Source organism: Canis aureus, chromosome 1 (genome assembly GCF_053574225.1).
Source record: "Canis aureus isolate CA01 chromosome 1, VMU_Caureus_v.1.0, whole genome shotgun sequence".
Classification (NCBI taxonomy): Eukaryota; Metazoa; Chordata; class Mammalia; order Carnivora; family Canidae; genus Canis; species Canis aureus.
In genome coordinates, this window is record NC_135611.1 from 17,844,847 (window position 1) to 17,871,493 (window position 26,647).

General features: G+C 42.2%; 1 protein-coding gene across 6 annotated transcripts in view; it reads left to right on the forward strand.

Annotated features, from left to right (window-relative positions):
• The window catches only part of ALPK2 (alpha kinase 2), a 136,333-nt gene that overhangs the window by 6,311 nt on the left and 103,375 nt on the right, over positions 1-26,647 (forward strand). For 3 of the 6 annotated variants that reach the window (XM_077891692.1, XM_077891644.1, XM_077891650.1), the window contains exons 2-4: positions 8,833-9,423; positions 19,784-19,834; positions 23,931-24,058. In XM_077891692.1, coding sequence (XP_077747818.1) covers positions 23,950-24,058 — 109 coding nt within the window. In that variant the 5' untranslated portion in view covers positions 8,833-9,423; positions 19,784-19,834; positions 23,931-23,949. Of the gene's footprint in view, positions 1-8,832; positions 9,424-14,835; positions 14,900-18,133; positions 18,965-19,783; positions 19,835-23,930; positions 24,059-26,647 lie in introns of those variants that run through there. The other 3 variants (XM_077891665.1, XM_077891675.1, XM_077891656.1) reach the window with 3 other exon arrangements.

The window sequence follows — 26,647 nt, forward strand, 5'->3', positions numbered from 1 at the left end:
GACACACAAAGAGAGAAGCAGAGACACAGGCAGAGGGAGAAGCAGTCTCCATGCAGGCAGCCTGATGTGGGACTCAATCCCGGGACTCCAGGATCACACCCTGAGTTGAAGGCAGATGCTCAATCACTGAGCCACCAGGCATCCCATAAATGGAATAACTCAATATGTAGTCCTTTGTGTTTAGCTTCTTTTACTTAGCATAATATTGAGTTTCTTTTAAGTTGTAGCATCTACCAGTTGTCCTTTCTTTTTGTTGTTGAATAGTATTCTACCGTATGTATGGATGTACCATAATTTGTTTTATCCATTCCCTGGTTGACAGGGACTTGGATTGTTTCTAGTTTTTGGAATACAGGATTTTTTGGGACATGTGTTTTCATTTCTCATAGGTAGATTCCTAGGTGTGTAATTACTGGGTTGTATGGCAAGGATATGTTTAATATTTTAAGAAATTGCCCAACTATTTTCTAAACTGGCTGTACCATTTTACATTCTCATCAGCAGTGTAAGAGGGTTCCAATTTTTTCACATCCTCACAGACACTTAGTATTGTCTATCTTCTTTTGTTAACAGCCATCACACTGGGTGTGTAGTGGTATCTCATTGTGGTCTTTGTGCTTCTCTAATGACTAATGATGTTGAGCATCCTTGCATGTGCTTATTAGTCATTTGTATATTTTCTTTGCTGAAATGTCTATTCAAGTCTTTTGCCTATTTAATTGGATTACTTGTCATTCTTTTATTGAATATGTGTGTGTGTGTGTTTATTTGTATACACACACACATATATATATATTCCTGGATATGAGTCCCTTATGAGATATATGATATACAAATATTTTGTCCCAATATATGGTGTGTAATGATGTATTTTGAAGTAAAAGAGTTTTTAATTTTGATGAAATTCAATTTTCTAATTTTTACTTTTATGGATCATGCTTAATGGAAAGGACAAGTGATATAACTCTGCATAACCCAAAGTCATAATCATCTCCTGTGTTTTCCTCTAGAAATTTATTATTGTTACATTTATTTACATTTAGGTCTGTGATTTTTTTTTTTTTTTTTTGAGAGAGAGCGAGAATGAGAGAGTGAGCATGAGCAGGGAGGAGGGGGATTTGCAGAGGGAGAGAGAGAGAGAGAGAGAGAGAATCCCAAGCAGGCTCCACCTCCAGTGCAAAGCCTGATGTGGGGTTCAGTCACATGACCCCAACATCATGACCTGAGCTGAAATCAGGAGTCCAATGCTCATTGGACTGTGATCCATTTTGAGTTAATTTTTGAGTGTGATACGAGGTAAGTTTCAAAGTTCAGAATTTTTGCATATGGATATCCAATTGCCCTAGAACCATTTATTGAAAAGACTCTTCTTTCCTTTGTTGAATTATCTTGGTACCTTTACCAATAATCAGTTAACATAAATTTATTTCTGAATTCTTGATTCTGATAGATCTATTCAGACTATCCCTCTATATGACAGTGTGCCAGTATTGCGCTGTTTTGATTATTATGGCAAATAATCAAATTTGCCACAGGGAATGTGGCAGGGAAATCAGGGAATATAAGTCCTCCAACTTTGCTGATCTTTGTCAAAATTATTTTGGCTGTTCTAATTCCATTGCATTTCCATATAAATTTTAGGATCAGTTTATCAATTTCTACAAAAATCCTTCTGGGATTTTGCTGGGGATTCTGTTGTCTATAGATCAATTTGGGGAAAACTGCAACTTTGATAATACTGAGTCTCCCAATCCATAAATGTGGAATGTCTCTCCACTTATTTAATTTTCCTTACTTTTATTTTCAGTGTTTTATAGTTTTCTGTATACATGTCTTATTTTTATTTCTAAGTATTTTTTAGTTTAAATTCAATTTAGTTAATATATAGTGTATTATTAGTTTCAGGGGTAGAATTTGGTGATTCATCAGTTGCAAATAACACCCAGTGCTCATTACATCAAGTGCCCTCCTTAATGCCCATCATCCAGTTACCCCATCCCCCCACCTTGTTTGTTTCCTCGAGTTAAGAGTTATTGATACTATTTTGAATAGAATTGTTTTCTTAATTTTATTTTTGAATTGTTGCTCATATATAGAAATATAAGTGATTTTTGTATATTGATTTACATCTTGTGACTTTGCTAACCTTGTTTATTGGTGGTAGTGGTTTGTCTGCTGAATCCTTGGGATTTACTACATACAGGATCTTGTCATCTGTGAATGAAGACAGTTTTACTTTTTCCCCAATATGTATGTTTTAATGTTTTTTCTTCATTGCCCTGCCTAGAACCTCCTGTACATTGTTGGATAGATGTAGCAAGAGTCATGTCTTAAATTTCCCCTGATATTAGGAAAGTAATAATAATGACAATAATTTTGTAACTATTTTTTAAATCTTTAAAAAAATTTGTAACTATTAAGTAAAATATTCACTGTGGGTCTTTGTTTTGTAGATGCCCTTTATTCCTAATTTCTGAGAGTTTTTTTTTTTAATCATGAATAGATGTTGTATTTTATCAAATGTATTTTCTGCCTCTGTTGAGATGATCCTGTAGTTTTGTCTTTTATATCATTAAAAATGTATTATAATGATTGGTTTTCAGGTGTTAAACTGAAATTAGTAGGATAAATTCCAGTCATGGGATATAGTCCTTTTCATATGTTGCTCATTTTACTTAGTAATATTTTGTTAAGGATTTTTGCATTTATGTTTTTGAAAGACATTGGTCTTTGGTTTTATTTTCTTGTGATGTCTTTGTCTGGTTTTGGTATCAGGGTAATACTGAGTTTCTACTGACTGCTTTTTTCCTGTGTTAGAATATACTGTCTTATTTCTTTGCATGTTTCATGGCTTTTTGTTGAAAATTTGAAAATTTAGATAATATGTGGTAAATGCTTTTTGTGTGTGTGTGTGTTAACTGAATTCTAGTCATCCCTCCACCTCCAACAAGTTGTTGCTGCTGCTTGGTTATTTGTTAGTTTAGTAACTTGTCTGTGAAATCTGTCTCCCCTAAAGTATGTGGACACAGATATTTCCATTCAGTTTTCTTTAAATTTTCCTTCTTTCTTCCTTCCTTTTTTGTGTGAGAGTGTTTGTGAGTACCCCAGTTGGGTGGGGGGAGGAGCAGAGAGATAGGGTAAGAGAATCTTAAGCAGGCTCCATGCCCTGTGCGGAGCCCAATGCAGGACTCAATCTCATACCCCCACAATCATGACCTGAGCTGAAATCAAGAATCTGATGCTTAACTGACAGAGCCACCCAGGTACCCCTCTTTAAATTTTTTGAAGCTTGGCTTCCTAGGGGGTCACTCCTATGTCTGCATAGCCTCAGGTCAGCTAATGATTGGACAGAGATTGTGGTTGAATACCTTGTGCCAGTAAAACTTCCATCCTCTGACAATGTATCTGTGTGTGGGTAGGGGAACTCATTCAAGTTTCAGCCATGTTCGGTCTGCCCTGATACTTACTTTGTGCTGGGCCCTTTCATGTCTTCTCTGTGCATGCTGGGAGCATGTGGATGGAGAGCTGGGTCCTCCCTTGTCTCCACTGCACATGCCTGCAGCCTCAGCCAGGCAGGTGTTTGTCCCAACCTCAATTCCATTCTCAAACTAGTGGAGCAGTGGGCCTTCTCCACTCATCTGCTACTAAGAGTTACTTCCATTGCTAACACTGCTGGGCATAGGTGTTTTCCACTGCTCCAAATCCAGTAAGTCCCCTTGGACAGTGGCTGAGAAAATGCCAGTTCTCACAGCCTGCTCTAGCAGAACTCCATGACATCAGAGCTGGATGGGGGAACTGGAGCAAGTCCAGCCAAGGATGTCAAACACACTCATTGTTAGTACCCTAAATGGAGAGCTTTTTCCATTATAAATGCTTCTCAAATTTTTGGATGCCTTTAGTTGATATCTGGAGCACTAAAATGGCTGCTTGTCTGTATTATCTATTTTATCTATCTATCTATCTATCTATCTATCTATCTATCTATCTATCTGTATTTTTTTGTATTTTCCATCTTTATAGTTGCTTTTGAGGGAGATTTTCCAGCCTCTTTATTCAGTCACAGTTAAGTCTTACCTCCTATTTCATTCTATTTTTAATGGGGGGAAATCTAGTTTTCAAATCAAAATCCTATCTGTATCAATCTCTTAGTTGCGAAGGATGGAAGCCACTAAGAAAGGAACTGAGAATCTTAGATATCTGGGTTAAGGAAAAAGACACAGACTGATCCAGGACACTAGCATAGATGAAGTAACATGAAAAAAGGAGAAGAGCTTGATTCAGACCCAACTTTACTCTCTGCTCTACCTGCAGCAGCATGGATAGTGGATAAGTCCATAGAAAAATGGAGGCTTTATAAGCTAAGGAAGAAACCATAGGAAAAAGATAGTTTTCTTTTTTATTGTGGTTTAAAAAATAACAAAGTTTGCCATTTCTTTCTTTCTTTTTTAAAGATCTTATTTGTTTATTTGAGAGAGAGAGAGAGAGAGAGCATTGGGAGGGTAGAGGGGCAGAGGGAGAGGGAGAAGCAGGCTCCCCACTGAGCATGGAGCTCAATGGGGGCTCGATCCCAGGACCCCAGATCATGGTTGAAGTTGGAGGGAGACTGTAGCCGTTTGAGCCACCCAGGTGCCCCCTGAATTTGCCATTTCTAAGGGTGCAGTTCAGTAGTGTTAAGTATGTTCACATTGTTGTGAAACAGATTTCCAGAACTTTTTCATCTTGCAAAACTGAGACTTAGAACTCATTAAACAATTCCTCCTTCCCTCCTGACCCTGAGCTCATTTTTGGTAAATAAAAATTCAGAACTTCTCTATGTCAGAACTTCACAAGTAAAAGGGAAAACCATAAATTGGAAGATAGAACCCATTTGCAACAAATTACACATGAAATGCTTTTATATGTTGCAAAGGAAAATACTCAAAGGTGGCCAAAAAATTTGAAGAGACAATCCATCAGAGAAACAGGGACTAATGAACTCATGAAACAATATTTAGCCTTGTTAGTAATCAAATAAATGTACATTACAATATTAATTTTGCTTCTAAGATTACCCAAACATTTTCAGTGATGTGCTAAGCACCAGGAGTTGCCCCCTCAGTGAGATGGGTGGGCTCAGACCTACTGTTAGAAATGTAATGCAATACAACCACTATTGTTTTATTTGGCAATATGTTTCAAAACCTTAAAATGTTCATACTTTTCACCCACTAATGTCACTTTCTGAATGTATAAGCACCCAGAAAGGGAAAATAAAAGAGGTAGAAGGCAATTAGCCAAAAAATGGTGGCTATCTTGAGATTTCAAAATCAAAATATTAAAGATTTTCAGCAATGAGTATGTAATTTTCAGTAACGAGTTTATATTGCTCTTATAATCAAAAGTAAAGCCTTAAAAAGGAAAATTTTATAAAATAGTATAAACAGCATACATAAATCTTTTTTAAAGTTTAAATATCCAGGCACTGTTTAACTAATTAATTTCATTTAGTATTTGTGAAACTGAAATAAACTGTGCCAGAATTTTATCTTGGAAGTCAAAGTCTGGATGTTTTTTTGCGGACAGACTTTCATATTTAGTTAAATTGAATTTTAACCTAGTTTTGACACTTGCGGTTTTAGGAAGCTGAAATATGGCACTTTGGGTACACGATGGATTTAGTACTTCTGTAAGGTGTTCTGTGAACCTAACTCCCATTTATTATTTTGACCCTTTGGGGGAAAATGAAATCTAACTTCCAAGCAACATTCATATGGTTGGAAAAGCCCTTCTTGAATATAAGAATTCTGAGAAAACTGCATTTTAAAAATTATTTTGCAAATTTTTTTAATAAAGATCTTTTAAGTCACCTGTATATCCAACAGGGGGTTTGAACTCATAGCCTCAAGGTCAAGAGTCACATGCTCCACTAACTAGCCAGCCAGGAGCCCCTTTTTTCAAGAATTTTTTAAACCTCATATTCTCATGAAAAATTTTATGTTACCTGGTATGAAAAACATCACGAGAGAACACAGTCCTGTATTTACATTGATATTTCTGTTGCCACTGCACTTAAAGAGTTCAAAATGCCTATTGGGTTGACCTACCTGATTGGCAGTATGGGGAAGTGAATGAAGGTTGCAAAAGTTGGATTTGGGTCATGTCCACCGGCAAGATAGCACACCCAGTGCATAAACTATGAGAACCCCTATATCCTAGGTATATGGACTATTGAGAGAGGGAATCCGAGCTGATGCTCTCAGTAGTGGGGGGCTCTCCCTAAATGCAGACTGTGCCCTGAAGGTGGAGAGGCTGCCTCAGCTCCGGCTTGACCCAAGGACCCTGGCAGAAAATCTGATCTGACCTGACATGTGATTGGTACCAAGTCTCAGCCAAGAATGTGCTCTGCTGGAAAGGGCATTCATCACTCCTACCATTAGGAGTGCAGTTAGACATGAACATTTGAGGGCCTTCTGTGCCAGCAGGGATAAAATGAACAGATAAACTCCTCACGTACCAATTCAAACCCAATTTATGGGAGTGAAGAGCAGCTTGAGAACCTAATGAATTGGCTTTAAATATTCAGATTAGTTGGGAACTGACTCGATCTGGTCCCATCGAGCCTAGAGTGGCCAAGGAATTGTGAGGCACCCACTCATTTGAGAAACGAAGAGAATAACAAAGCCCCAAAGGTCTTTGAGAGAAGCAATTAAAGGACATCCAATAAAAAAAAAAAAAAAAAAACACATGTCCAGGGCACCTGGGTGGCTCAGTGGTTGGGTGTCTGCCTTTGGCTCAGGTAATGATCCCTGGGTCCTGGGATTGAGTCTCACATCAGGCTCCCTGCATGGAGCCTGCTTCTCTGCCTATGTCTCTGCCTCTCTCTCTGGCTCTCATGAATAAATAAAATCTAAAAAAAAAATAAAAAATAAAAAAAAATAAAAAAATATTTCCAACTCTGCTCTCTGGATGGATAAAGGGAGGTTCTTGTTTCTCCTTCTCTAGCTTCAGAAAAAAGAGATAACTTATGCATACTTTCTTATGTGCTATATTACTTTACCTGGAATGATACTAAACATTTTTAGGTCTTCATTTTTAATCACAAACTCATGTATTTTTAAATGCTATTGAAAAGGCACAAATGTATGCCCTCCTTTTTCTCTTCAATACCTTAAACCACAGAAAATTCAGAACAGTGTCCTGGCCTCATTGAATTTAATCCCAAGGTCTGTTTCTGACTGTCATCTATTCTTGCTCCCCAAACCTAAGATTAAAACAGAAGCTCTGGGCAGCCCTGGCGGCTCAGCGGTTTTGTGCCACCTTCAGCCCAGGGCGTGATCCTGGAGACCCAGGATGGAGTCCCACGCCAGTCTCTCTGTGTGGAGCCTGTTTCTCCCTCTGCCTGTGTCTCTGCCTCTCTCTCTCTCTCTGTGTCTCTCATGAATAAATAAATAAAATCTTTAAAAAATAAATAAATAAAACAGAAACTCTATGGCTGCAGGTTAAGGAGATGAACAATAAAATATATAAACAATATATACAATATATTGTATATATCGTATATATATACACTGAGCCAATATATACAATAAAATTTATAATCCAATATAAATTATATGTATATTTTAATCCTCTGCTCCTTACATTTATTTTACTAGAAGATGAATGCTAGACTGGGAGGGGGTCCATCTTTCAGATGGTTTGTCAGGAACAAAAGCAAGTTTCATAATGAGTGACAACTTTTCCATTTAAGAACTCCCAGGCAACAATTCTTTCATGACCATATATGTCTGTCTACTGCATTGGGATGTTGGTTCCCTTTGTCTTTATCCTATCCTGTTGCTGTGTGATAACTTTCATTTATTTTTTATCATCACACCTTCCTCTTATCTGCTCTCTTAATGTTCTCTGCTTTTATTTGGAAAGAGCCTCTATGAAGAGGATCCGTCTTTAAATAAAACCAGCTGATACCCACAGTCATCAAGGGGTGGTAATTTTTTGCATCCGGCTGCGTTTCATAGGTGTGTTCCCAATGGGACAGTCATTATTTTAGAGTCTCTCGGCTTTCAATGCCTTTTTTCTCATATGAAGAGGAAACTGAGAAACAGATCACATCAACCATATACATCTTGATATTTAATGACTTTAGGTGATGACTTTTTCATCTTGTGAAAAATTTCATTCCATCCAGGTATGGTGATGCACACACTGCTCTATGCAAGCACAGTCTGCTTTTGAGGATTGTACTGCCCAGCACAGAGTGAGTGTATCCAGTTATGTCCCCTTCAAAGTCACTCACTCAGAGCTGCTAATTTTAGCCACCTCTGTGAGTGTCCTAAGAAGTTTCTCTCCAAGCTGTCAGTTTCCAGGTATGGCACATACTTTTCCGGAGAGACAAAGTAGTTCCAGAGAAAATACTCCTGGATTTTGTTTATCTTCTGTCTTGGATTTGGACACAGTTCAATAAAAGAAATGCCCACATTACAAATTCTACTTTGGTATGTAACAAGAGCAATTCTTGACAATTTGACAGATTTGTGGCGTTTTTTTTTTTCCTATGGTTTTCTTGTGTTCTTCCTCTCTTCTCTTCTTACTACTGTAGTCAGAAATAGGAAGAGAGAGAATGTGTGTGTGAGTGTGTGTGTGTGTGTGAGAGAGAGAGAGAGAGAGAGACAGGGTGGGAGGGGAGGGTGTGGGGAGGACCGCTAGGGGTGGAGGGAGGAGGGTGGATCCTGCTTGCTGTGGCTTCTGCGTTTCTCAGAGAACTTCAGAGAACAACTGTAATACCAGTTCTAAACGAACAGCATAATGCCTCTTTTTTTCACCTCCCCTTCACCCCCACCACCCCCTGCACAGGTTTCCTATGCCTGGTATTCTTGGTCTGAGAACTGCCGGTGTCACTCCGGCCCCAGAGACTTTATCAGACAGCAAGATTCTGCTTTTCTAGGAGGCAAGCCACTAAAGCTGAGGGCCTGCACAATCTTGCAGAGCAGTGCTCGGTGTCCCAGGCCTCGGGGACAGCTCGTCTGTGTTTCGTCAGCTCGCTGGAGCTGCATTTCACCAGGTCCCTTTGCCAGGGCCTCCCCGGCGGCGTCAACAAGTGTCACACCTACTGCAGAAACAGCCCTCAAGTTTCATCACAGTGATGCTAAAAAATATTCTCCAGCTTCAGCAATGACCTAGTTTATTCAAGGGCAGGGAAAAAATGTCTTCTTCCAGAACGTCCCTGGGCACAGAATTTTCCCTCTTAGGAGGATAGGAGCTTTTCTGGAAACAGACCCAACTGTGCTTTGACTTGAACGTGGATAAGACCCTGAACCCTGTAACTCTTCTGAATGCCCAGTCCCAGGAGCAGGGACACCCAATCAATACCTCCCAACACAGCCCGGGGAGCCCACAGCCGAGCCAGCCCTCCTATCACGTCTCTTGGACGAAAAATACTGAAAAGTAAGTATCCAGACTTTGGTTTTTACATAAGGAATGGCTGTGCTTTAAATATGTAGTTGTTTGCATTTTCTGCAATAAGGAACAGAGCAGATGGTTTCCTGATGATACAGAACAGGACGGAACAAGTAGGGGCCATCTGGCACATTTGACTCTATAGGCTTTAAAGTAGCCAAATTACCATTTGTAGTTTAGGTCCATTCAGACCCTCTTGGGAAATGATTATTTTTCATGTCTGTTTATTTGGGCCCAGCAGTAATTAAAATAGACACTTTCTATCTCAGCAATTAAAACACACACACAGGATGACTCGAAGGAGTGGTCTGCAAAGGTTTTGCAAAGTAACATGAAAAAGACTCGAAGGAGTGATCTGCAAAGGTTTTGCAAAGTAACATGAAAAATTGGAGTGATCATCCTGGTAACTCAGCCCCAGATCCTTCTGTCTGAAATATTTGAGTATTTTAGTCAAAAGTTATTGCTTAGATTATATGAATGATTGAAAATCCCCACTTTCTGGATGGACACAGCAGTATCTTGTCTGACACCCAGAATGCAAATTGCTGAAAAGCTATCAGGCATTTCAAAATGGCTGATGGAGACATTCATCAAGTCATTAAATAGATTTGCTTTCCTCTCCTTTCCCCCTCCCTTTTTAAAAAAAACTGAGGTAAGAACGCTTGACATCTAACCTCTCGAATTTTAAAGTGTATAATGCAGTTTCGTTAACCATAGGCAGGATGTTGTACTCAAGTTGTTAAATAGATTCTTTAAAAATTTAAGGCAAGAAGTCAATCAAAAAAAATCCATCGATAAAATGGCCCCACTGTCACATTGCATTTTGATAAACACATTCAAACTTTAAAACCACCGATTAAGGGTGTCAGTTACAGACATCTGGCAATCATTTAAAAATAGATAAAAGCAAGAACAGCATTTAGAGCTGCTTCTGCTCTAATATTTCCCTTCCCCAGTCTTTTCCTTAAGTATAGTTATCCTTAATTTTGGAAGCTTAAGTGACCAGGAAAGGTAAGAGATTTTTTTTTTTTTTTTTTTTTTTAACAGCATGCCAGCCAGCTAAGGGTAAATTGAAAGAACTTCTTTGCTGTGAGACTTATGTACCAAAATCCAGGATGTTGTTCTGAATCAACAAATTGACAAATCCTGTATCAACAGGCACTGATGGTCCATTAGCACATTCAGATCTTGGAAATCAGGATTTAAAACAAATTGAAACAGATTTGCTGCCAAATGTCATCGTCCTTTTGGAGTTTTTGCAAAACACTCACTTTCTGGGGAAGGCTTTTAGGTCATGTGGATTCTTGTGTCTGTCACAGGCAAAAATCTCCCCTGTCCCAATCTAATTTGTTTTTAAGCGCCCCATGCACACCTACATGTAGATATCAGCCTAAGCAAGGAGGAAGCGGTGGACATTCTAATGTGGGTAGAAGGTAGTGGGGGGCCGGGGATGCTGAGGAGTAAAGCACAGGCTCTGGAGTCAGATTTCCAGTCAAATTCTGAGTCTAGCACAGTTTTTCAGCCTGTTTGAACTCCAATGTTCTCATCTGTGAAATGAAGATAGCAACATCCACTCTGACTGGAGTGATGGGGACATGAATAAATATACCTAAAGTATATGTAACATCCTAGCTTCTCCCCAAAGGCCAGTTCTTCTCCTTGGTTAATTTAAAAACTTCTCTCTCTCTTTTTTGCTAAAACTTCTAAATGCTTTTACAATAGAAACTATTAAAGTGGTGGAAGTTAACACATTTTTGACATCAATACAATGATTAAACCAAAATAACGTAGAAAATTAGATTTTTTGGGTGCCTGAGTGGCTCAGTTGGTTAAGCATCTGCCTTCAGGTCAGGCCATAATCTCAGGGTCCTGGGATTGAGTCCCACCTCCAGCTCCCTGCTCAGCAGAGAGCCTGCTTCTCCCTTAAACCTCCCCACACTCATGTGCTCTCTCTCTCTCTCTCTCACGCATAAATAAAAATCTTTAAAAAAAAAAAGAAAATTAGATTTTTTGAGGAAACTTCTGTACTTAAAAATAAAGTGTTTGAGAGCAAAACAAACAAAAAAAGATTATATTTTAGAATGTGCCTGCAATAAATGAGAAAAACTATTTTTTGTTTGAAGATGGTTGATGGTATATTTATTACCTGTACAGGTAGGGATTTATCAACATCATAGGATACTTTTTAATATATATCAGTGCCATATTTAAATATGAGTTCTCATAATCCATAAGAATGGAAAGTAAAGGTATAAATCTATACATATGAAGTGATATCTCTGTGATTATTATGAAAATTAAGGCACAGGTCCAGTCTTTCCTCAAACTTTCTAGGGGCACCTTTTTGCTTGGACAGAGGCCTAGTGGAGTGAGGACATGTGAGAACACTCTGAAATGGGCTAGCCATGGGGGGCTCAGCGGAGACAGCAGCTAGATGGACATTTCAAGAGCCATGGCTGGAATTTCGAGGTCAGTGATGAAAGCGCATTATGAACAGGGTGCTTCCTCGTTCTGGAGTGAGGATAAGTCAGGCATAGAGGGATGGAGCAGACAAGAGTCATGAGTAGGCCTCATGGGACAGGTCCAAAGAATGCTAGCCACATCTTTATTATTGCACTGTCTTGACTGAGCTACGGCACAGCTTCTGCCCAGGCACATCAGAGTAGCTTGATAAATCCTTTGCTTGAGCTACTGACAGGTTCACAAGGAAACTTGTTGTTCTTTTCTGCCAAAAAGGAAATCTAGACATTCAGAAATGTAAAGGAACTTGGGAGACAGTAAGCATGTCATCTTAGGGTTGGTAAAAATGAAAGAATAAATGCCCAACTTGCAAAAGAGGAAAAAGACCCACAACTCACCTCTATCTTCACTTGGTCTTCACTCCTGCTCTTGGATAACCAGGCTCATTTGCTCCTCAGTCAGTAGTTGGAGATTTTTCTTCTAGTCCAGTGGTTCTCAAACTTTAAAGCGCAACAGAATCAGAAAGCTTGTTAAAATACAGGCTCCTGGGTCCCACCCCTAGAGTTTCTGCCTCTGAAGGTCCGGAGAATTTGCATTTCGGACAAGTCCTCAGGTGATGCGGATGGATGGCGTGGTCCAGGGACCACACCTGAGGGTCACTGCTTTAGCTGTTTCTTGGGCCTGTAATTTCTGGGGAAACCCTATTTGCGTTGATCCTTTCAATCACTAAACTTGCCTACTTTTCAAAAGATGTGTGGCAGGCCCAGTCACAATATGCTAGAACTGGGGAGAACACAAAAGATAAACCCAGGAGTCGTCTTGCAGGCAAACCTCTCACAGTGGAGTATGTCTGTGGGGGACACTGAGTGTAGGCAGGGCGCACGGAAGTGAGTGGTCCACCATTTGGGGAGGAGGCTCTTTTTTCCTCCCACCCTAAGGCTCTCAGAGGAGGCTTCAAGGACAATTTAGCCCTTTAGCTGGGGTTTGAAAACTAGTGGGACTTGAATGGAAGAACCAGATGGAAGATGGTCTTTCTGTGTAAAGGATACAACACTGAGCAAAACGAAACACGAAGGGCAGCTTGGAGAAGGCGTGTCCCACACAGAGTTGTGGAGTGGAGGGCCAGGGGTGGGAATTTCAGGCGCCCTGGGCCAGGGAGGACCAATCTGGACCAATCAGGGCCCAGGAAGCAGGAAGGCTGAGGTCGCACCCATCCTTGAGGTCCAGGTGGAGTGATGATGGGAGAGGAATGTGGGGAATGCAGTTAGGACGACTGGGAAACTTGGCCAGTCAAGGAGGTCTGGGATTTTTTTTTTTTTGAAGATTTTATTTATTTATTCACGAGACACACACACACACACACACACACACACACACAGAGACAGAGAGACAGAGACACAGGCAGAGGGAGAAGCAGGCTCCATGCAGGGAGCCCGATGCAGGACTCGATCCTGGGACCCCAGGATCACGCCCTGAGCTGAAGGCAGGCACTAAACCACTGAGCCACCCAGGGATCCCCGGGCCTGCTTTAAACTGCAGCCCAAACAAGTTTAAAAAAAATCTCCTGTAGAAGGGTCCTGTGTGTGACTGCAGTGAACGCATGGTACAGTGCTACTCCCCTGCTTTCCTTGGGGGTGGTGCTCCTTATCTCTTAGGCACACTTTACTAAAAACAGCTCGATAATGAATGATAAAAATAATTCTTCAGAAAACAAGGCAAGTGGAGGCAAAACCACAACATTTTCTCCCAAGGCCCCCTGACTGGCTGGGAGAAGGATGGCGGATGAAGGTGGCCGAGGTGACACTGGCACTCTCTGTAGCAGCCCCAGCTCCCATCCCAGGCCGGGAGGGGACAGAAGGGAGGAGAACTTTCCCCAGGTGCTCCCCTGTCTACAGATGCCTGACATTGCACACATTTTGGTCCAATTTAAAATAGACATTCAATAAATAAATAAATAAATAAATAAATAAATAAATAAATAAATAAAATAAAATAAAATAAAAATAGACATTCTCTCCAAAGAGCGACCCAGGGAGCCTAGGAGAAAGCAGAGGACAAGAGGAAGAGGAACGAGAGAGAGGATTTCTTCACAACACAGTGAGGACTGTGATGACACATGCCTCCATGGGACACAGCCTTCGGCCCCCCATGTTCAACCTCCAACCAAAGTGATGTTAGCCAGTTAGTCCATGGCAGTTGGTCTCATTAACAGTACAGTCCTGCTCTGTATGTTGATAGCATCGTGATCTTTCCTTTCTACCCTGTCTTTGCCCAGAGAGAAGACAGGAATAAGCCCAGTAGAGGAATATGTCCTCTCAACATAGTAAGTTGAAAATTAGAATCAAGAATTATGGACTCTGCCATTCATAAGCTGTAGGACCTTGGAAAAGTCACTTAAGCTGCCAGTTTCAGGGGCATTTTTCTTTTTTCTATTCTTTTTAAAAAGATTTTATTTATTTACTCATGAGACACACACACACACACACACACACACACACACACACAGAGAGAGAGAGAGGCAGAGACACAGGCAGAGGGAGAAGCAGGCTCCATGCAGGGAGCCCGATGTGGGACTCGATCCCAGGACCCCAGGATCATGACCTGAGCTGAAGGCAGATGCTCAACCACTGAGCCACCCCGACGTCCCAATCACTGTTTTTAACAGGCTTCCCACTCCCCTTCCTTAGATACTTGGGCCTCCATCCAGAGACAACCATGGTACCAGTGTCTTGAGAGGTTTTAGAATCATTGTGTGTATGGATAAGCGTATCAGAATATTCTTCTTGTTTTGCCTATACAAGTGATAGCTGCTCTCCACTCTTCTATATTTTATTTCGCTGAACAATATATCTTGGAGATTATTTCATATCAATACATACAGAAATTCCTTATTCATTTTTAATGCCCATTGCTGTTAAAAATAGAAAATCCATTCAACAGATAAACTGTAACCATATTCCTACCTGTGGAGATTTTGGTTGCTTCCAGTCTTTTGCTATCACAGGTAAGACTGCAATGACTGCAATATGTGCTTATGACATGTTTGTCTCCTTGCTTCTATTTCAGAAATTAGCTTTATTGGGGCACCTGGGTGGCTCAGTGGTTGAACATCTGCCTTTGGCTCAGGTTGTGATCCTGGGGTCCTGGGATCGAGTCCCGCATCGGGCTCCCTTCAGGGAGCCTGCTTCTCCCTCTGCCTGTCTCTCTGCTTCTCTCTCTGTGTGTCTCTCATGAATAAGTAAATAAAATCTTTAAAAAATTAACTTTATTGAGACATATATTGCATTTTGTATAATTCACCTTTTCCTTTTTTCTCACCCATCCCGCAATTATAATTCACCTCTTCTAAGTGTTCAATTCAATGATGTTTGAAGTAAATTTATCAAGTCGTACAACCGTCATCATAGATCAGTTTTAGAACATTTTCATCACCCCAAAAAGATCCCTCATGGACACTTATTATTATTATTATTACTATTTTTTTAAAGTAGGCTCCACACCCAGCATTGAGCTCAACACAGGGTCCCATCTTATGACCCCAAGATCAAGACCTGAGTTGAGATCAAGAGTTGGGTGCTTAACTGACAGAGTCACTCAGGTGCCCCCATGCACATTTATTATTAATCAGTGTTCTCCCGCTGCCTCCATCTCCAGCAACTACTAATCTACTTTTGGTCTTTATAACTTCTTTTGGATATCTCATATAAACAGAATCTTACGGTATGTGGTCTCTTGTGTCTGGCTTCTTTCACTGGAATTTTTTTGGAGTTCATCCATATTGTACTGTGTATCCACGTTTTTTCCTTTTTATTTCTCCATAGTATTCTATGGTGTGGCTATACCCTATTTGTCTATCTGTTCACTAGGTTTTTCCAGTGGGCATTTAGATTGTTTCCAATGGAAATTTAGGTTATTTCCAATTTTAGGTTATTATGAATAATCCTGTTAATATTTGTGCACAAGTCTTTGTGTGAATATTTGTTTTCATTTCTCGTGGTGAGATACTTTTGGTAAATTCATGCTTATCTTTTTTTGGAAACTGCCAAACTGTCTTCCAAAGTGTCTGTACTGTTTTATATTCCCACCAGCCATGCTTGAGGATTTTTCTCCATATCCTTGCCCACACTTGGTTGCCTATCATGTTGTAACCACTCCAGTAATTGTGAAATGCTATCTCATTCATTATATTAATTTGAATTTCCATAATGACTAATGATAGTGAGCATCTTTTCATGGGCTTATTTTTTTGCCTCTGTTTCTCACATACAACCCAAAAGTCACACCCAAGAAAGAAAATAATGCTTGAGCTCCAACAAACCTGGACGCAATATCAACACTGTCCCTTGCAGGCAGTGAGGAATTAAGTTTGTTATGTCAACGCTTTTAAAGTTACCTTAAAGTGTCAAGTCATTATGTATGAAATGGGAAAGAACACCTGCCTTGGTAGTTTTGCTGTGGAGATTCAAAGTGATGATGTCTACGAAGTGTCCAGCCTAGGGGCTGACACATAGAAGGTACCAAAAACATGTTAATTGTTTCTCTCTCCCCACCTGGTTTGCCTCCTCCTCACCCACTTCCCCAAATTCCCAGATCCCAAATTCCCAGACCCCATCTTTGGGGAGCGTATGCTTCCCTAACTAACATGGGATAGTAGATGTGACATCCAAATCTGTAGTAACTCAGATACCAATTGCCATTTGGGTTAGGTTGAGTAATCAGAACTAATCCCTCCTGTCCCCAGTGAGAAAGCACGGTGACAGCTGGCTTTCCTGCCAGCTCCAGAGGCGCTGGTTAGCTATTATCTGCATGTGGGATGAGAGTATTTCCCTGACCCTGTCAGTTGACAGCAGCTTTCCTGCTGACAGCAGCCAAGCCACCGAGTGATTGGGGCAGATTGGCCAAAATAAAACTTGGCATCCATCGAGGGCTCTAATGATTCAAAGAATTCTATAACCTCCTATCTCTTTTCTAATTTGAGAGGAAGATGTTTTGGTGATTTTACTGATATTAAACCCAAAGCTCCTGGGCAGCCTGGGTGGCTCAGCGGTTTAGCGCCGCCTTCAGCCCAGGGCCTGATCCTGGAGACCCAGGATCGAGTCCCACGTCAGGCTCCCTGCGTGGAGCCTGCTTCTCCCTCTGCCTGTGTCTCTGCCTCTCTCTCTCCCTGTGTCTCTCATGAATAAATAAATGAAATCTTTTAAAAAAAACAAAACAAAAAAACCCAAAGCTCCTGATAGCTAACACTTACAGAGTTCTTACTCTACCATTTAGAAGAGCTTTATACATACTCACTTAGTTTTCCTAACAACGAAATGAAGTAGATACTGCTATTATCATAGTTTTACAGATGAAGAACCTTTGACAGAGCAAAGGTGAGCTAGTAAGTGGCAGAGCTAAGACTTGAACTCAGGAATCGGGCCCTTCATCACCATATCCTTCTGCTATTCTGTTAAGGGCCCTGCCCATTTGGAGTATCTATCAAAATAGAATATGTGAATGCTCTTTTATCCAGCAATTTCATTTCTTGATATTTAGTCTGGAGAACCACTTATGTGCCCAAGGAAGCATGTAGCAGGATGTAGTTTTATTGGAGACATACTTGTAAGTGTAAAAAACTCCAGCCTAGCTCAATGTCATCAACACAAGAACACACAGATTAAGCCTGGTATTGCCATGCTAGGCAATATTGATATCATTGAGCAGCATTTAAAAAATGATGTAGCCTTTAATGGATTGGATTGGCAATCCATAACAAGCCAACGGTTATTACTAAGTAAGATAAGCCAACTGCCTGGGAAGTATACACAATTTAATGCCATGCATGCCACAAAATTATATATAAACACACATATGAGATACACATAAATGGATAGAAAGTATATAGATATAACAAAATATAAATGTTATGTAAATGTATACATATTTAGATGCTGATATACATACATGGATAGAAAAATGCCTGAAAGTACAGCAAATCTTTCCTCTTTTTAAAAAAAATATTTTATTTATTTATTCATGAGAGACACACAGAGAGGCAGAGACACAGGCAGAGGGAGAAGCAGGCTCCATGCAGGGAGCCCGACATGGGACTCGATCCTGGGTCTCCAGGATCACGCCCTGGGCTGAAGGTGGTGCTACACTGCTGAGCCACCTGGGCTGCCCCACAAATCCTTCCTCTTGAGAAGGTATTGAGATGGAGGGATAGGCATGAGGGAAACTTTGCCTTTATATGTGTTTTTACAAATACATGTAACCTATGCATTTAGAATCTGTATAATTAAAGGCAAGCCAATTTTTTTTTTAAAGGAAATGACTTGTTCTGGACCCCACAGCTAAAAGAAACAAAATAAAGTCATGCAAATCTTGTGCTCTTTCCAGTTAACATGTTACCTCTCCATGTCTGTGAACACCACCAGAGCCCCCTCTGCTTATATCAGTAATTCAATATTGGTTGTCCTCGTTTAGCGGAGAATGATAAATCTGTCTCCAAGGAGTCTAACCTTCAGAAAAGCCACGAAACATGAACCACAGCCTGACTTAACTGTCCTCTCTCCTTTATAGTCAGCACAGTCGTGGCTGGGACAGGCAGTGACTGAACCGTCTCTATGAGTCAAATAGCATGTTTGTAAGTGTTGTAACCTGTGGGACTTCACCGTCAGGAAGCAGTCACCTGGGGAGGAGTCAGAGATGACACATAAGGTTCCCAGTGTCACCCTAACTCTTCTTCTTGGCAGTTTGATATGTCCTTTCTTCCCTTTCTATCCATAGGGGTGGATCCTGGGAATGGGGATGGCAGAAGTCATGTCTTGAAATTACTATTACAGGTGAATGTTCCATGAGGAGAGATTTTTAGACATCTATTGGTGTATTGCTTAAAAAAATTATTGTGGTAACCCACAGCAGGAAAGGAAATTGATGAAACCAAGTGACGTCTTTCCTTAAAGCCTACTGATTACCACCTCGAAGACCAATTATGTGGCAGGTTCTCGTTAGGCCATTTATGTAAGGATTATTCTAATCCTTAGAACATTAGCATCATCTCCTTTTACAGATGAAGAACTTTGACCAGGTAAGTGGCAGAGACAGATGTAGATATGTCCCTTGCAAGTGACAAAGCCTGGGTTCGGTCCTCAGTCCTGTGATGTTTCCCCGATCAGGAGAATTTTCCAGATTCTAGAGCCCTTCCCCCCGCTAACTCCCCCCCCCCCAATCATCTAAGTAAGTGTCCTAGGAATGTGGAGAGCCAGGGCAGTCATTCTTGTGCCCCGACAGTTGCTCCCAAGAAGGGTTGAAGAATGGTGTAAAAAGGAATGAATACTGACCCATGATGCAGCACAAATGGACCTTGGAAATGTCGCGCTAAGAGAAAGAAGCCAGTCACAAAGGACCACGTAGCGTTTGATCCTGTTGATCTGAAATGTCCAGGATAGGCAAATCCACAGAAACAGAAAGTGGATTAGTGGTTGCTCGGGGCTGTGTGTGTAGGTTTGGGTGAAGGGACAGAAAGATGAGAACTTGAAAGCTAAGGAGTGTGGGATTCTTTTTGGGGAAATGAGACTATTCTAAAATTGATTGCGGTGATGGTCACACAACTCTGAATATATTGAAAGCCGCTGAATTGTACACTGTAAATGAATGAATTATATGGCATGTGAATTCTATCTCACTAAAGCTGTTAAAAAATGTTGCATATCTCTCAGCCTTGCTGCCAGTCAGATGGGCTAATGTTTTCAATCAAAGCCGCATTTAAAAAAATAATTAGTGCTAACATTTATCGGGCTCCTACTTTTGTGCCAGGTGCTGTACGAAGTGCTTTGCAAGCAGTAACTCGTTTAATCTTTATAACAACCTAGGAAGTATAGACCACTGTTTTGCCTTCATTTTACAGATGAGGAAGCTGAGGCACGGAGGGGCCGTGACACGCTTCTTGACAATGCTGGTAGGGAGTGCCGCCAGCGTGTGAAGCCAGGGTATCCGGCTCTGGATCTCCTAGCACCTGTGCCATGCTGCCGCTCAAAAACAATAAAGGGATGCGTTGGAACTAAGAGCTCTGACTCCTACGCCCTGCTTTTCTTGAGTTGTAAAACCTACTTACATGCTGTGTCCAACCAATATGCTACCTGGTGTATAAAATACGTAAAATTGCATGGTTCTCATTTTTGGAAAATTTGCCAGACCAGTAATAAATACTCCAAATATCTTTATTTGGAGGATGATTCTAAATCTCACTCTGTCTCTTTCTTTTGCCTTTCTTCCTTCCTTTTTCTTTTTCTTTCTTTTTCTCTTTCTTTTTTCTTTCCTTTTTTCTTTTTTTTTCTTTCTTTCTTTCTTTCTTTCTTTCTTTCTTTCTTTCTTTCTTTCTTTCTTTCTTTCTCTTTATTTTATTTCCTTCCTTCCTCTTTTCCTTTCCTTTCCTTTCCTTTCCTTTCCTTTCCTTTCCTTTCCTTTCCTTTCCTTTCCTTTCCTTTCCTTTCCTTTCCTTTCCTTTCCTCTGTCTTTCTGAAGCTGTACTTTGATGTTTGCCAACCCTTGTTCTATATTTTATATTGAGTTAAAACAGCAGATGAGGTCACAAATACAACTTGCATTTTCAGTTCTGAAATACAGTAAAAAATTTAAAACTGGACTTAGAGTCCATTCTTACTGCCTTTTGCTTACATTTAGCCCCAACAATGTTTGTTCAATAATACTGAGAAATATCAACTTTTATCTCAATTCCATAGCTCTAGCTCTCATCACCTGCTCAGACCTCTGAAATGGATGAGCAAATACTGACATTAACCGAAGAGCTGCTTCTTTCTGTGTGTATTTTCGGTGGGGGGAGGCACAGTACGTGGGGTGGGGAACATTTCTTCAGCAGTGAAAGAACAGCACGTTGCCATTCATTTTTCCTGGCTTCTGAGCACTGTGGGACCCACACTCATTCTGGCTTAGTCATCTATTCGTACAGTAATTCAGCCACACACACCAAGTCTTCTGTAAACTTCCTTGTGCAAAGTGGCTACCATAAAAGTTGCCCTTTGGAGTTATTTGTCTTTGAGATTTCTTTCAACCTAGTTGAGATAGTTTTTCCATTAGACATTTCTGTGACTGCTAAGTAAATAATAATGCAGGTCAAGTCTGGCCTTTTTATACTGATTGGAACCATCAACCACAAATGTACTTATTATGTAATCTGGAGTGCAGGTGTCTGTTTGACATCTTGCCAACAGAATTTCTTGCTGTTCTGTGCAACTAACTTACTATCTAGACTAAGAGGTGCTTATGATCTTTTAAATATAATACCTATTAATCAGGAACCCTGTGGGGCCCAATCTCTACAGGTTGCATTTAAAATGTCCTATAACTGGGGCACCTGGGTGGCTCAGTTTGTTAAGCAGCTGACTCTGGGTTTCAGCTGCTGTCATGATCTCAAAGTCGTGAGATCAATAAGTGGGGAGTCTGCTTGGGATTCTCTCTCCCTCTCCCTCCAGCTCTTGTGCGTGAGCTTTCTTTCTCTCTCTTTCAAATAAATAAATAAACAAATCTTAACAAATAAATAAATCCAGTAAAATGCCCTGTAACCTAAAATCACCAGAAATGCAATTCAAGTCTTGATTAAGGGGTGTCGAGAGGATCCAATTAACAAATGTAGAGCAAAACTTCTTAACATCCTCTTTTCCGTTTCTCTGGCTCAATCTTCTTTGCCCCAGTTCCCCGCAGCCCTGTGGGCTTCTCTCCCTGCCCTTGTGCTCTGTCTCAGACCTAAGCACTTACCTTCCTCTTTGATGCAAACCTACTATTTCTTCAGCTGTACAGCTCTCTCTCCCCGTTCTGTATGTTAGCTGAACCTCAGGTCAAAGCACAAAGTTGCTTTCTACACATTCTCCTGAAGAAAGGAAGGAAGTACATTCTCCTAAATTAATTGTTTTTACCCCCATACTCAGAGAGCTTGGGTGTTTCACTAAGCAGCAGTTGGGAGTGCTTTTTTGTTTTCAAGGACTAACCTTATTTCTAAACAGAACACCTTAAGATTAAGGAAATGCCCTGGGAACACCAAATGCTGAAGGAAAGGCCTCAAAGGGGAGGAAGCACTAGTGGCCATTGGTGAGCAGAATGTTCTCGGGGCCGTGTCCACCGGGCAGGGCCAGCCTCAGGATCCCACAGTGTGAGCCTCGCACAGGGCCCCATGCCCAGAAGGGCCCCAGCACTCAGTTTATGGCTCTGTTGTTGCCATCTCAAATAGCTCGATCATTTTTGAACAAGGAACCCCTAATTTTCTTTTCTTTTTTTTTTTTTAAATTTTTTAATTTATTTATGATAGTCACAGAGAGAGAGAGAGAGAGGGGCAGAGACACAGGCAGAGGGAGAAGCAGGCTCCATGCACCGGGAGCCCGACGTGGGACTCGATTCCGGGTCTCCAGGATCGCGCCCTGGGCCAAAGACAGGCGCTAAACCGCTGCGCCACCCAGGGATCCCGAACCCCTCATTTTCATCTTGAACCAGGCCCTGCACATTGGAGGAATTGGTTCTTTTTTTTTTTTATTTTTAATTTTTTTTTTATTTATTTATGATAGTGAGAGAGAGAGAGAGAGGCAGAGACACAGGCAGAGGGAGAAGCAGGCTCCATGCAGGGAGCCCGACGTGGGATTCGATCCCGGGTCTCCAGGATCGCGCCCTGGGCCAAAGGCAGGCGCCAAACCACTGCGCCTCCCAGGGATCCCGAGGAATTGGTTCTAAATAGTTAAGGTCCACCCATATGGAGTGGGATTTCCCCTTCGATGATACAGTTGTGACCATTAAGATACAGCCTAGAGCTTGGATCGCTCCTGCTTTTGGATGCTCAGCATCCCCAGAATCACCGTTTGCATGTCAAAGTGCGCCTCACCCCATTCATGCTAAATGTATCCCACTGTGGGATGTGCTTTCCCTTTCCTGAGCTTTGAGCATATGGGAACTGTTCACCAACATCCAGAGGAGTGGGAGCCTCCCGTTTGGATAGAGCAAAATGTTATTTACAAGCGCGGGGCTCTCCAAAGGATCATTTTGGCAGAGTGGTGCTAGCCTGTATCTGGAGGAAAGAGAGGATAGGGTCCTCTGGGTTCAGACAGACCTGGCTTCTTAGGGGTGTGTGGGTTGTGCACTGCGCAACTCCGGGGACACCTTGCACGCTAGCAGTGTCAGCCTACACAACCATGAAGGGCACCCCAGGACAGCAGCCACTTGGGCTGTGTGACCTTGAGCAACTTGTCGAATTTCTCTGAGATTCCACATGGGTAAGATTCCACATGGGTAAGATGTAGGAGGTGTTAATAACCATTCAGGGAATTTAAAAGAAATGAAATGAAATTACACACCTGGTGACTAATCAAGTGTTAAAAGCCTTCCAGTATCAATGAATACAGGCTTGCTCAAAACTGCCAGCCCATCCCCCGCCCTCCTGGGGGCGCTCGTCTGGGGGCTCAGAGGGAGCAGTACTTTCCCAATTTCAAAATACCTCCCACCTGGAGATTCCTTTGCATTTAATCAACTCTTTATTTGGACGCAAGCGTGGCTTGCACCCTTTTTGAGTGCAATGAGAAGACTTTAAGGACAGAAAGAAAGAGAAAAGAGAGATGGTAAAGCCGTGCTCTCTGTCTGGGGACCAGCTGCCTTGCAACCCACTGGGGTGCATGCTTCTGTACTGGGGCTGCCCTCCCTGGGGAAACTTGGCAGTGTCTGCAGATATTTTTGATTGCCATGACTTGGGGGAGGGCTGCGGCGTCTGGTGGGTGGAAGCCAGATGCTGCTAAGCATGCGACAGTGCACAGCACAGCCCCCACGACAAAGCATCTGGTCCCAGTGCCGGGCGTTGCGCAGGTGAGAAAACCTGCCCACGGGCTTCTTGCAACCTGCCCACCTGCCCACCTGCCCACCTGCCGAGGGCCACCGCCCAGCCTTCCTCAAGCCAGGGACACGCTGCGTTCCTTCTCTCCCCAAGAGCCACCACCAGCACTCCCGGGAAAGTCAGAGGAATCCCCCAACAAATGGTGATGTCAGGGATTTTTGTTTTTCAGATTCACGTGGCATGAAAGGATGACAGACTTGGGAGGGCCCCAGAGGCGCACACTTTGTTTTTTATCTACGTTACTTTCCCAGAAGGTTCCTGAGAAGTCAGACGCCGTGCTTCGCTGCATAATATCTGGTAACCCTCGGTGGCTAATGACCCTCTGCAATCTTCCTGGGGCCCAGGGTTTTAGGCTCACAAAGGCATTATTAAAAACATCATGGCCTGGCTAGCGTGGTCTGAGTGATCAGTGGAACAACTAAATCTTCTATGATTTTTTTCCCCCAATCTGGAGAATTTCTTCAAGTAGCTTCCTGGCCATATTTTTTTTAATATTTTATTTATTTATTCATGATAGTCACACACACACACAGAGAGAGAGAGAGAGAGAGGCAGAGACACAGGCAGAGGGAGAAGCAGGCTCCATGCACCGGAAGCCCGACGTGGGATTCGATCCCAGGTCTCCAGGATCGCGCCCTGGGCCAAAGGCAGGCGCCAATCCGCTGTGCCACCCAGAGATCCCTGTGGCCATATTTTAATGATCCTTTTCACTTCACATTGTGGTTCTTGGTTAGGCGATTCCCACACTGGTTGTTTTTTCAAATAATACACTCTTAATTTCCTGTGTACGTAGGAATGGGATGATTAACTTTACTTCAGATGACTTGATGAAATCTTCCCTCACTCTTTCCCTGACATTCCCAAACTGGCTAAATGCATCTCCCGCTGCTCACCTTCTTCAGGTGTGCTAGTCAACAGTAAAGAGGGCAAAACCAAGGCTGAGGATGCCCAATGGAGAGAAGCAGGAGACTGGAACTCCCCCTGGACTGGAGAGTAAATAGCCCAGACCTGGCCCCCTAATAGGTACCCCCAGTAGTAAGGAGGATTTATTATTAAAAGGAAATAGTAGAAGCAAAATAGTAGGGTAGGGAAGTAGTATCTTGTACCTTGTGGGTTGTTTTCTTTCTTGGATTATGTCTCTTCCTTCAAAGACAGAGGCACCGGTGGTCTTCCCTGAGGGTACCTAGAAAACTCTTCTCCCCTGAGCTCACTTTTTCTAGGGAAGAGGAGAGGAGCCAGCTTCTGAAATGGCCACGATTCCTTAGCCAAAGTCGTAATAAAATCTCTTCTCTGGTCTGGGTGCTGGAGTGTATGACTGTGCGCTTAGCTCCTTTGAGGCCAGAGCCAAGCCCCCATCTTTCTCGGTGTTTGTCCATCATTGAACCTTCAGAGGAGGGACAGGCACAAGTCTACACTGAGCCTTCATACTGGGGCTCCCATGTCTCCTCAGGAAGCCCCAGTGTTGGGACATACACGAAACTTGCCTACCAGTCCCCACACCCATTAGCTGGATGCTTGTGAAACATTCTGGAGGTGGCTCTCAATATGTGACCTGCAGGTAGGCTTCAAAAACAAGGGAGGATTTTCGGGTGAGGTTTCCAGCAAGTGGAGGGAGAAAAGAAAACCACCCACAAGGTATAAGATACCACTTCCCTGTGTAAGTCTCATTTCTGGCTGATTATTCAGATCTATACTGCACAGAAGGAAAAAACCCGTCAGCCATTAAGAAACTGCGGGCATCAACCAGCCCTGATCAGTGTGAATAAGAAAACTGGGGTCCAAGCGATTAGAATGAGTTCCCCATACCTTAGGTACCATCTTAAAAAAAAAAAACCACACACAACTATGCATAAAAATAGGAGCAATTCGATACTTCCCGGGAAGGAATCTAGTAAATTTGACTAGATGATTTTAGGGGGATGCAAAGCTGCTAAGAACAAGCCGAAATGAATTATGATCAGCAGCATCCTTGACGATTTTTCAGGGAAGCTCATTTTTGGTGGTTTAGTCATTTGCCTGGAAGGGACTCCACCAAGCCACTGGTAAAGAAGGATGTGTCCTTGCACGCAGGCCTGTCTGCTCCTGGTTCCGCGGACCGATTAGTCAGGCCCCTGCCTAAAGAGAGAGAGGCAAGGAGTGATAGCCACAGTGGCCACCAAGCACATTGGTGGAGTTAGCACAGAGGTAGCCTGGCTGGGAGGCCCCAGATCAGACAAGACATGGGGAGGGAGGCAGGGCCTCTGAGCACCCTCAGGTCCTGTCCATGGTGCAGATCTCAGAAGCGCATCCAGCACTTCCCGTAGTGATCTCTGGGGCCGCTCACCAAAAATCCTGTGATGAATTAAACAGAAACACAAGAAGGATGGATCTAGAAAGTGTTTTGTTTCTCAATATTGGGCTTTTCCTCTGATCACATGGCACATTTTGGTATGTTTTCAATGAAACAGAGGCTAAGGGGAAAGCTCACTGGGACACACTGGAAACCTTCCTTCGGCTGTAACATGGGGTAGAAAAATCCCAAGAGGTGATCTGGGGTTTTGCCAGATGAGTCCATTGGCATCACATCTGGTTAATGATCACAAGGGCATGATGGGCTCCTTCTGAGGGAGAAGGCGTAGGGCAGTGTCTGTGATGGCGCCAGCCAGGTATGCACAGTCCCAGCCTGGGAAACACACATCCTGGACTCCTTCATTCTTAGGAGATGGCATTTTGCTCCTGCACTTCGTTCTTCCCTCTTTTGTGCCATTACAGTTAAACTACAATTTTCCAAAGGTCAAGCGACTTCCCTGCAAATGTGAAACGAACATTTCAATGGTTTCATTCAATCTTTAAGTAGAGAGGGAACCGGAAAGTAGGAAGTCCTGGTCAAAGAACATTTGAGGAACT